Source organism: Episyrphus balteatus, chromosome 2 (assembly GCF_945859705.1).
Source record: "Episyrphus balteatus chromosome 2, idEpiBalt1.1, whole genome shotgun sequence".
NCBI lineage: Eukaryota > Metazoa > Arthropoda > Insecta > Diptera > Syrphidae > Episyrphus > Episyrphus balteatus.
Window position 1 is genome coordinate 71,829,751 of NC_079135.1, and position 13,111 is coordinate 71,842,861.

At 31.4% G+C, this 13,111-nt stretch overlaps 1 protein-coding gene across 2 annotated transcripts in view; it reads right to left on the reverse strand.

Annotated features, from left to right (window-relative positions):
* Window positions 1–3,278: 3,278 nt before the first annotated feature.
* Window positions 3,279–13,111, reverse strand: part of LOC129910488 (uncharacterized) — a 44,715-nt gene continuing 34,882 nt past the window's right edge. For both annotated transcript variants that reach the window (XM_055987889.1, XM_055987890.1), the window contains exons 3-4: window positions 5,046–5,202; window positions 3,279–4,983 (exon numbers count right to left, since the gene is read on the reverse strand). In XM_055987889.1, coding sequence (XP_055843864.1) covers window positions 3,509–4,983; window positions 5,046–5,202 — 1,632 coding nt within the window. In that variant the 3' untranslated portion in view covers window positions 3,279–3,508. The remainder of the gene's footprint in view (window positions 4,984–5,045; window positions 5,203–13,111) is intronic.

The following is a 13,111-nucleotide window of genomic DNA, read 5'->3' on the forward strand; positions in this document are numbered from 1 at the left end:
TACTTGCCCCACTTTTCCAATTTACCCTACCTGCCCCTCTTAACCATTTTACCCTACCTGACCAACTTGCACAATTCTCGTGACCTTTTGACCTCTATAACTTCTAACGCCGCCAGCCAGCGGCGCGCCGGCAACAACGCCGTAACGAAGATTTATACCAAAATTCAGCCCAGTAGGAATTTTTCCGCAGATAAAACCTAAAATTACTGCACTATTACAGGTTTCGAAAAAAATCTAAAAAACCTCAAATTTTGACTTTTGACCCCGAATAACTTTTGTTGCACACATAGGATCGATAGGGATTTTTGAAACATTGTTTGTGAATTTTTGTTATTTCAAATGTCTATTTTGACCCTACTAATTCTTTTGCATTTTTTAAATAATTTCATATTAGTTTATTTCTTTTTATTTTCTTCAATTAAAAAATTAAAAAAAAAAAATTGTTATTAAAAAAAATTGGAAAAAAATAACATTCTAAAAGTTTCCAAGGCCTAGAATAAAATGTATGGACGATGAACATTATAATCAAATATAAATAAAAATATTCCATAGTTTTCAAAAAATTGATAAATCCTTATAAACGGTTAGGTGGACTTTTTTTTTGGGCGCTTTACAAAATGCATTCCCAAGCGTTTAAAAAGCAATATTTACAAAAATGTATTTTTTAAGTAGAACAGTTTGCTTTTGATTTACGTGATTTCAATATGAAATTGGTTCAAATCTAACTTTTATTATATTTTTTTAATTGTTTGTACAATATCACTGTTTCCGCTAAAGTGGAATACTTACATAAGATATTTTAATGTGGTGTAGTAAACTCCTTTAGAATATGCCAACAATCAAATTAATATTTTATCTTAAATTTAACAAAACACAAGTAATTTTTAATCAGTTGTTTTTGACGTGATAACGTCTTATAAATCGATGAACCATGGCAGCATCCACGAAAAAGTGACGCCATTTTCTCCCGTTCCATTTGAAATTTTTAGCAGTGCACCAAAAATTTCAATTAAAAATAAACTATGTATTAGAGATACAAATATATTCTATATAGCTTATTTGAAAGATAATAACCTAAAGTTGAATACAAATGAAGGATTTTTTAAAATTATATCCTACGCATGGAATTTAATTGGAAGTCAAAAATCTATGTTTGAAGACAATGATATTGCTCACTGTTTAAATCGTCATATTTCCTTAAATACGCATCCAAACAGCCCCAAACTTGCAAAATTCAAAATTCTCTAAAAAAAAATGTATACAAAATAAATTTGTGTGCTCTCTGAGTCAATATCCTTCGCATGGTTTTCAATTGGAAGTCAAAAATATACTTGCCATGTCGCCTTGTCGCCCTGTCGCCATGTCGTCTTGTCGCCATGTCGCCATGTCGTTATGTCGCCATGTCGTCTTGTCGCCATGTCGTTATGTCGCCTTGTCGCCATGTCACCTTGTCCCCATGTTGTCTTGTCGCCCTGTCGCCGACAAGAAGACATGGCGACAAGATGACATGGCGACATTGCGACAAGGCGACATGGTGACAAACCTCAAAATTAGTATGAATATTTAAAATTGAAAAATTAAATATTTCAAAAACTAGAGCTGCTAGAAGGAAACCAATATGATTTTTGAGCTAACTGAACTCAAATCTATAAAAATAAATCTTTCTGGAAAATTTTAAAAAGTTTACAATTGTTGGCCAATGTTATTATTTGATTTTTTAAGAATTTCAAAATGCAAAAAATAAATATGTTTTTATAAATAATTAAAATTAAACACCTTTTTAATGTTATAAAAGATTTTTCAGAAAAAAGTTTTTGACAGTAGCAAGAACCGTTTTTTTTTTATATTTGTTTATATTAGATTTTTATTAAAGGATAATGGGCAGATTTGTATGGAACGTGGACGTTACGCGGCCAGGAATGAATTAGTTATTTGTTGATGCAATTAAGTCTTACAAATATTATACACCAATTGTATCCTTATGATGTAGGTACTTCAAAAACGGATAAAATGCATTTTTGCATTTAACACTTTTCTTGTGTCACTTGTGTCAATTTTGTAACTTTAATGTGTATCTTAAGTGCAAAATATGATACTCTGTCATTTTCCCTGAGTATGAAGACCTTTATCTTGAATATCCAACCACTAGAACCCAAAGTATAAGCTTTTTATAACAACAATTTCAAGCCTATTTTGAGAATTTTATTGTTTAATTTTTTGTTTGTTTGAATCGTTTGAAATCTCTCAAACAAAATCTTGGAGTAGTTGGCTTAAAAATCTTATATTATGAGTTCTATTGTTCGGATTTTCAATATTAATGTCTTCAGACTCAGAGAAAATGACAGAGCATCATTTTTTGTATTTAATAAAAAATATAACTCAATTTGTCCTTCACTCATTGAACTATGCATTAACAATACTAATACTGCAATATCTGGCATTCTCAACGCAATACAGCAAAATTTTCATAGTCAAAGTTTCTCCTAAGATATAGTTCTTTGATTTGCCACTCAGCGTCCAAAATGCCCTTTCTTTTTAAATTTTTTGAATATTCATCTTTATTTGATAAAATTATGATTTTTTAATTTTCGAAAACATTAAATATATCAAAAACCCTTTCTTAATATTTTTAAATTTATTGATTTATCAAACAAAAAATTAATGTAAGGAAAATTGATAAAGTAAGCAAGTAATGGAATAAGCAGCAAATTTAGTGAGAAGATGATTTTATACAGAATTCTGAAAAAAATTAAAAAAGGCTTTGGAAAAAATCATAAAAAAAAATTAATAAAGACAAACTATCTGAGGTATATATTATTAAAAATAGAACATTTTTATTAAGGTTATTCAAAAAAAAAAGATAAAAAAAATCAACATTTCTGTTTTTCTTTTTCTGATAAAATTAAGTTTAAAAGTCTTGTTCAACAGAGTTATAAAGTGTTTTTTTTTTTAATATTTTATGAATTTTTTTTTCTTAACTTAATTTTTCTAACCTTTAAAAATAAATACTTAGAAACTAAACATAAATAAAATTGTACTTAAGCTTAGAAAATAAAGTGAAATGACTAATTGGAAAGAACATGTCTAATATTCTATTTATAAATGTTTTGTTAAAGCAGAGAATATTTATATTTTTTCATCAATTTTGCAATTTCATAGTCAGTTTTAACTTCAGCATAAGAGTTTGAAATTTAATTTCATAATTGAGGTTGTTTTTACATTATTCAAAAAAGAAAACAAAGTAAAAACAATAAAAAAAACCTTATCTGTCATAAAAGTTGCTATTTTTTTTTTTAGTTACAGGTAAAATTTTACATAAAGCTATGTTTATAGCACCGTTTTATTTTTGTATCAAAAATTGTTTGAACTATTTTTTACCTTAAGCCTAATTCACATTTTATAGAATGCATTCGGCTTTTTTTATAGAAGAAAATACTTGAAAATAAATATTTATTTCACTAAACTGTTTTTGTTTTTTTTATTTTTTTATTTAACCTAGAAGCTCAGTTCATGAGAGATTACGATTTTTTGGCACAGATTTTGGTCCCTGAATGATGTGAGACAGTGTGGCTGTTAGCTGAGGATTTGTAAATGCTACAGAATGTTCCTTTTTTGACATTGAAAATGGACGTAATCGAACGTAGAGAACAGCGGACATCAAACACGAAACCACCAAGATGCTTAGTAGAATTACCAGGGTTATCGTAAATCCAGGTGTGGTCATGCATATCAGTCCATCGTCCCTTGCCGGGAAGACCATAGTTGTGGGCTGGTTTTCGGTTGTGGTATTCGCACTTTCTTCAATTGCAAATGTCAGGTCACCGGAAGACACAACTTTAATAATTCGGTTTAGTCCGACTTCAGGCTCAGGATTGACCGCTCTTGAACGACGAACTGTACGCTCATCTCGACGCTTGCCAATGGATCCACCTACATGGTATGAGTCTAATTGAAGTGGTGGAGGTCCATACTGTGATTCAGGGCCAACCTGAAGTTGATGAACTTCTTGGAGATTTGGGTCAGAACACTGATCGGGACATTGGTATCTGCAAATCTGAATCGTACACTGGAAATGTACTTCCATTGAATCGGGGAACTTGAACGCCTGGAAATGTGCATATGAAAGAACTGACGCACTTGCACCAAAGTTCTTAATCTTCGTAAACCTCGACATAAGTTTGGGCCTGGTTACGCAGCCTCGTTGGTCAACAAGTTGTATTGGTGCTCGTTTGCCATCATGGGCGACACAATTTCTAACCAACATATCGAATTTGGAATCGTCATCTTTAATAGCGAGTACCATTGTCATTGTTTGACCAATCTTCACAAGTCCAGAAACCTCAGAAGCCCAAGGACCCTTGCCGACTTGTATCTGCATCCAACAACCAACGTTGTCACCAGCAAAGTCAGCTCTCACCACGTCCAGCATATCGACTGGGAATGGCCTAAAGGTGACACTCTTTTCATATTGGTCGTGCCAAGTGCATCGAAGTTTTCTGGCTTGATCCCAGACCTCTTGAACCTGAGGATCATATTGTAGGACGATTATATTTTCAAAATATGTCCCCGAACCAGATTCATGACCATAGCCATAAAGACCATTTTCGGTATTACCAGATGTTCCACATTCATGAAGTCCAATGTCAAATGTTGCCGAAGTGCGTCCCAACCCGGAAGGCAAATGTACACAGTTGATATTACTGTAGTGACCTTTAGAGAAGACAATACCATAGAAAGGCTTATCGAATTGCACAAATACTTTCATGCCATTCTTTTCACATTTTACATCTAAAGAGATGATCTTGGGCATATCTTGACCAGGTGAAGCCCATATTTCGTTATTATTTGATGCACTTATGCTCAAATCTGGCAAATTTTGTGGTCTTAATGGCAAAGGTGGCGGTGGTCCTTGATATGACAGTTGTGGTGGTGGGGGTGGTCCGAAGGGTTGGCTCAAAGCCAAAGGTAAACCTGGGAGATTTCCTGAAAAACAAAATAGTTTTTAAATTAGTTGTAAATCAAAATAATTTATTCATTTTGGGTACCTCGGCCAGGATTATTTTGAAGATTGTGTTGATAATGAACCTTTGGGGTGTTGTCTTGATCTGATTCCTGAGCGATTTGGTCAACTTCATTTTCAAGCTCAGATACTTCGTCACCAGATACAGCTTTGACTACATCAATGTCTTCTGCGAAAGTAATCTAGAAATTTAAAAAAAAATTGTGTAAGTAAAGTGTAAGTGGATCCAGATTATTTAGTAAAAAAAATGTATACATTTGTAGGAGATAAGAATATATAAAGTGCTGAAATTTTGAAACGATAAGTGAAACCAGAAGATGTGTAAAGACAATTTTATGTAAAATCAACTCAAGTCAAGTTTGTAGACTATTTTTTTTTTTTCTAAACCCCACTGTTTTTGTGATAGAAACTTTTACTTTGACCCACTATAACGGGTCAAGCGGACACGTGACGTAGGAAACTCTATAATCTAAGATCCCGCCATTGGACAACCTACCCTCTTCGTTATATCAGTTGAGAGTTACACATATTTTCTTAAAGGTAGTGTGTAATTAAAACAATTTGCACATTGGTTGCCTAGCGACAAAAAAAAAATATTGTTTCGCGGAAAATTTAATTTAAATTTTGAATATTCAAGATTTTTAGAAATTTTAGTAGGATAACAGAAACGAATAATAAAAAGTGATAGAACAAGATTGACATTGGAATTCATAGATATTGTAGATGTATATGAAAGTCACACATACAAACAAAAAATGCAAAAAATTTTAAACTCGAGGTTTTAAAGTCAAAACCCTGAAATTCAATGTTTAAGAAATAATTCACCAGAAATCAGGAGTGAAATCGGCTAACGCGATAGTCGATAAATGATAAATCAATTGTTGATCAAAATTATCGTTTTATGACTATCAACTATCGACTATTGCGTTTGTCGTTTTGTGGGGTTCGTGCAAATGATTTTTCATGAAAGGTTTGACATAATTTGTATGTTATTAGAGAGCAAAAATAAAATGACTTGACATGTATATATGTGCAATTTTTTATATAATCCAGTAATTTTAGGTATTTAGTAATTTTATTAATCCTAGTGAGGTAAATATTGGTGTACATCTTAACAATGGCGTTGTAAAGAAGATGTGAAAAATCGACATCGATGTCGTGCTGTTAAAAGTTATAGAGATAAAATATTACGAAAACCAGTTTTTCAGAAATATCTCGCGACCTATTGCTCGAAGGACAATAGAGGTCACTATAAAAATTGTTTGTCGTGAAATTATAAACAAAATAATGTCTGTAACATTTTTCTGTAAGACAAACAGTCGGAGTAGAGCGGTGAGTATCCGTCTGGTCTCTGAACAAAAATTAACGGCCGTATTTTACTATTCGCTTCACGTGTAAGTCTAAAATAAGAAGCGTTTAAATGGGCGTTTAAATTAAACTTAAGCAATTTTTTTTTCTTTAAAATTTATAAAACAGACAGAAACAACGTTTTGCTTTCGAAATTAAGCGTTTTTTCAAAGCCATGTTGCGGTGGTAAAGGAAGGAAATCTTTCGATTAACGTGAATCGAATAGCAGAATAAGAATAAGTCTTTTCTTAGGGTTTAAAATGCCTAAAATGACTGAACTATTTATTTAACTCAGCTTTTTTACTTCTTTGTGTTTTTTTTTTGTAAAATTATACATATTTTTTACATTTCTATTTTAGATATTGTTTAAAAAAGATAACAAAGTTAATAAAATTATTTTTTAAAGTTGACCAATTTTTTTTTTTTTTTTTGTAGTGGAAAATTTAAAAATATTTTTCTCGTGACGATTTGTAGGGCACATTAAATATTAAAACTGCATACTTTGCTTTTTCAACATACCTCTAAAATCTAGATTGATTGTTGACATGTTCTGTATACAAAATTATCTAGTTTTCTATTAAAAAACAAAATTTGACAACAGAAATTCATATTTGTACTACATTATTAAAAGTGTTCCAAATATTTTTCTTGATGAAAACAAGTTCTGTTATCATTGTCTTTAGTTTTTTGTTTAATTTATTTTCGTCTAAGATACAATTGCCGAAACAAATTTTGAACAACATATGGTTGAGATAAGCAAATCGTGAAAGGAACGCCGCCCAATGTCCTGGTATACCTATTCAAAATTATTGTGTGTAAAATGTATGATTTTAAATTTTTTTACTCCATAATTTTGTGCTGCTATGGTTTTGTTGAATTCTTTTGTTTTGTTTTACATGCGTCGCGTTTATTTTTTCAAACTATTTTAATACAAGACCCGGGTTGAATTTTAAGAGTTTACCATTTTGGTGTTAAAAAGTCCTTTTTCATACCAGCAACCGCGCACAGATCTTTTATTAAATTATTTTCTTTCCATAAACCATAATCGTTTATATCAACAAAAAAAAACTGTGGGTATAAAATTGTAGTTCGAAAGACTACAGGTAGGTACAGTACACCTGAAGTTATGTGTACACTGTGGTGTAAAGTATTTTTTTTATAATTTTAAAAGGTGAAGTAGGCCATGTTAATATCAATATTAAAATTTTAAAACTTAAAAACTAAGAAAAATGAAAAACTATGATGGTATAGTTTTGGTCCAAAAAGAAACATCAAGTCAAATCTATTGATTTTGTAAGAAAATGTTAGATGAAATTATGTTAATCTAAACATTAGGCTCTTGTTAAATACTATATTCAGATTCATATTCTGTATCCTCGTTACACATTGTCATATAGAATTTAATTTTTTTAGAAATGCATAAATTCCATTCACACAATTTTTATAAAAAATATCAAATTTCATATTATTATACATACGTATGAGTGTGTCTATGTACGTACTCTCAAGTTTTTTCTTACAAACATTAAAAACAAAGTCCACCGGTTGGCATTAAAAGTGACATGAATTTTTTTTTTCGACTGAAGCCTGTCACAAAGTAAAATTCCTTAAAATGATAAATGAGTGATATTGCCACAGACAACACCACCACCGGTGTTTGGTGGCCACGAATTGAGATCATCATGCGTCTATATGAAAAGTTATGGTGCCTTTATGAGTGCAAAGATACAAGCACAAGACGTGCTTGGTGCTTCACTTTTTTTTCGCTCGAGGTTCTTTGTTGTTGGACACATCTAAAAAGATATCTAATAAAAGTCGCTCTAATAAATTCTTTGACAGAAAAGTCTATGGCTAAGTGCTGATTAATTGCCAGTTTGCTATTGAATTGTTGTCCCGTCAGAAGATGTGGAACAGTTGCACCATGTTTCTTGATCCCAATATCCGTGATGTCTGTACTTGGATACTGCATCCTGGTATGTTGTCTATGATAAAGTCTAGATATTATTTCAATACAAAAGTTCATAAGTTGGCATTATGTTTTATTTATTAAAATTGAAATCTATAGACAGTAAATACACTCGAAACTTTTATTTAGAGAATTGCTTGGTCATATAATATAAAGATTGTATATTTCAAAGCAACATTATTAGAATGAAATACGTAATGAATTTAACGCATAGTTCATAGTTCATAGTTCCCGAAGAGTATCTACCTTCTTTACCAATTACCAAACTTAGATATCTCATTGAAATGTATTCTATGTGAAATCGTATTTAGACCCAACAAAACTGTGATTGAAACTGTTATTTGGAAGAGTGTTGTCTAAATAATCTGATCTTATATACAGTACACCTTAAGTTACGTACACTATGGCGTATACGTGTTTTTTTCCTTTGACATTTTTCCTAAAAATACTTTTTGTATTAAAAGGAGAATGGGAAAATTTGTATGCAACGTGGACGTTACGCGGCCATTAATGAATTTGTTATTTTATGATGTTATTAAGTCTTACATATGTTTTACAGAAGTTTTATTCTTCTGACGTACTTCAGAAACGGACAAAATGCATTTTTGCATTTAACACTTTATGCAGATTGTTTCAATTTTGTAACTTTAATTTGTATTTTAAGTGCATATTATGATAGTCTGTCATTTTCCCTACTCTGAAGACCTTAATCTTGAATATCCAACCACTAGAACCCAAACTATTAGCTTTTTTAAATAACAATTTCAAGCGTATTTTGAGAGTTTTGTTGTTCAATTTTTTGTTAGTTTGAATCGTTTGAAAAACTGTAGAACAAAAACAAAAGTGTTTGGCTTTAAAATCTTGTATTATGAGTTCTATTGGTCGGATTTTCAAGATCAATATCTTTAGGGTCAGGGAAAATGACAGGAGCTTCATATTATATATTTAAAATAAAAATATAATTCAATTTTTCTTTCACACGTTAAAAGATGATTCAACAATACTAATATTGCAATATCTTGCATTCTTAAAGCAATACAGCGAAACCTCTAATGGAAAAGTTTTTCCTAAGCTATAGCTCTTTCATTTGATACCAATTTCATTAATGGCAGCTCAGCGTCCAAAATGCCCATTCTCCTTTTAGTTCAAAAATTTTCTATGAGTAAATAAAACGAAATCATAAGTTGAATACTGATGAAAATTATAATACTTTTAAAAGCTGTTTTAACACAATTTTTTTTGCAATTTGTGTATAGCAGAGTATTGTGTTTTCGGAGAATTTTACAGGATTAAGTCCTTTACAACATCACGTTCTTCTGGTTTGAAAAATGTTAAAAAACGACGGTATATAGGTATGTGAGTTTTAAGAAAGTCAGTATACCTATGCATTTTGAAAAACGAATTTGCGACGGATAAACATCAAACAGTTAGGAAAGTACTTAAGTTGAATAGCATTAATGAGGTGTCCTTTTTTTAAGTAAGGGCAAATGCGTAGAATTTTTAAAGACAGAATAGAAAAAAAAGCAGAATTTTCATAAGAAAAAGAAGAATTTAAAGTCAAAATCTGACCGGATCCTGAATAATTTTGATCTTATATTTAAAAATTGTGTGATTCAAAGTTAGAATGGTGAGACAGCAAAAAGAGGATAAAAAAATAAGTCATGACTTGAAGAAACTTGCGCATACCGAGTCAAATTTAAGTGATCTGAATAAAATGAATCATAAAAAATCCAAATTTTTCTTTTGCTCAAAGAAACTGGGGCTTTTCAAACATTTTAAATTCTCCTTGAAAAAAAAAAATATATTTACAATAGATATTTTCAGGAACACTTTTGATTCTTGATAAAAAAAAAACATTTTTGACAAATTTAACCAGTTTTTTTTATAACTTTTGAGCATGTGTACAAAATGATTGCGACAGTTTTCAATGCTGAGGGTTTTTCTTTATATATGACTTCATTTGGTACAGTGATATGTCATAGTCTTGGATGGTGTCAAATGTACTGAAAGCATTTTTCAATTATAGGAGGCTTCACAAATAACATAAATGTGTTATATACGATTTAACTTAGCTTAGGCTTGCACATAATGATTTCTGAAAAAGATTTAAAATATAATGATGAGTTTATGAAATGAAGTCTTGTCTTTAAAACTCAAAGAGGAATGTGAAGGAAGCATTTTTCAGAATCAAAATAAAAGAGTCATTAATAAATCGAATACAAGCAGTAAAGAGTAATGGCGAACTGTCCCCCTTTCCGTTGTGTTAATAATGGTATTCCTCAAGGATCAATAATAAAAAAAAGAAAACTTAGTACTACATAAACTTCCACCATTTTATTTTATGATTTGTTTTCTGCATGGGTTAGCATCCCTTTTACATTTATTTAATGGCCAACAAAAGTGAACTGGTGAAGTTTTTAAGTCAGCTAAAAATTTGTTTTAATTATTTTGTTTACGTCCTAACTGCGGGTCACTATGGTGTATGTGAAACTTTTTTATATTTAAATATCTTATTGGTTGATAAAAATTGTAAAAATAGTAAAATATTGTAAGAAGTTTTTACATTTATTAATTATACTTTTTAAAAAACTTTTTCATTTAAAAGTACCAATAAATAATTTTCATCAACTTTTTGGCTCAAATACTCATATGTGCAACGGTTTAAAAGCGATTATTTTGATGTGGAGCTAGGACAATCTAGTCAGCAGACTTTTTAAATTAAGTCAATCCACGTATTATATTTATTAATATTTTATAATTTAGTCATTGTATAAGTTTAGGCCCCCTTTGTGCCAACAAAATTTTGTATCAATCTGTCAAAAACTTTTACTTATAAGTGACCCTTTCAAAATCTTAATTTTTCTTTTCATTCTTAGTACCTACCTACAAAATAATTTTGTATCTTATAATCTAATGAAGTATCACAGTAAATTGATCGTGTATCGAGTTCTTAACGAAGACGAACACTCATCGATTAAAAATGTCGGCGTTATTCGATTTCCAAATAACAAAAAGTTTCAATATTACTTCCTTCCACCATTCGGATCACATTACACTTCTTGCTGGATAACTAATAATACCAGTCGAAGTTAATTTAAAGAACTTGTTTAACATACCTACAGTTAATAATTTAACTAAAGTTTCAAAATACCTACGCCCTAATTAATATCCTCAAAAAGCTGGACCACACAAAAATCGCCAAATTCCGACAAAAAGGAAACCAAATTACATTCACAATTATGTGTTGGGTACTTGATTTAATAAGGTCACTTCTGCTATCTCCAATGGTTGCACTGGCGCTGTCCATTTCATTTCCTACGGCCATATTGTGAAGCAACAATATAATGTACATTTACCTACTTCACAAGAAAAGGAACATAATTTACATAATACCAATTTAAGTCCTACCTTGCGCGAGAGCGACTGCAACTGCGAATGCGCGACTTTGATCGAAAACGAGGCGAATGCACGACTTAAAGAAACTGGTGCTGACGCTTCCGGCACCCCTTTAACGAGAGCTTCATCGATATGACTTGGCTATGTTGACGACGACGACGACGACGACGAAGACAACGCGGCTGCAACTTCAGTAGACCCATTCATGTTCCAAACTACCATAACACCCGTGCCACACTACTCAATTCGCATCTTCTGGCCTTCGTCGCTTCGTTTCGTTTTGCTTCGAAGTAAGGAATGTTTGTGAGAGTTGTCTCAGTCTCGGAACGCATCTACTACACGCTTCTTATGTGGTCAGACACACCGACAGACGGATTGTCGGGACTGAGAGTCGCGCTAAAGGAACTAGTTAATGACAAGGTTGACCTCTAAAATGCACACAGCATGAGAATTAAGAGAAAGTCAGAACTGCGATGCTAATTGATGAGAACTTTCCTTACGAAACTCAATTTGATCGGCACGCGGGCGCTGCGCTGGGGTGGAGAGTGCACCAAAGGCGCAGCACTACAGCAGCAATATAGTGTTTTAAAAGTAGCTTGATGAAGTGTGTTTGCATCTCTTTCCAACAACTGCAAACAACAAATAGCACACATACTTGAAATTGTTGTTGCAGTTGTTGTTAACGAAAGTTTTTCATGACAGCCAATACCCAAGAATGGATGCTAGAGTGTAGTATGCATGGCAATTGGCAAGTGTTTTGCCACAGAGTTAGTCTAAGAGTTCCGCAATGCTGCGATGTGCTCCTAATAAAGTGGTAGACTTTTCCTAAAAAAAAAACGAACTGAACGACATTTTTGATGGAATAACATTAAAAATAGTCTGTAAAGTATTCTATAAGAACTCTTTTCGTCGATAAGGATTTGGAGTATTATAGTAAAATTAGGTTTTGACATAAAAAGAATTAAATATATTTATCTCTCAATTTTTTTTAAATCGTAGGACTTAATCAATTCATATAATTCTTTATTTTTTGACAATTTTGTAAAACGTGCGTAGTCTAAATTGAGAGACGAATCGTTGTTTTATTAAGACCCAATCTAGAGTCTATACATTTTTTGCAAACTTCGTCAACACATTAATAGACAATGTTAAAATAATAGTGGATACTTAAATTTTTATTAGTGTTTTAATTTCTTTGTAAAAAAAGATCAGAAAACTAACTAAATTTACAAGGAAACTAAAACCCTAATGAAGGTTTTTAGTATGCAACATTAATTAAACATTGTCTATTAACGTGTTGACGAAGTTTGCAAAAAATTGCTTCAGTCGTTTTTGAGAAATCTAAAAAAAAAGTATACTATACAAGTTGTAGGTACGAAAAA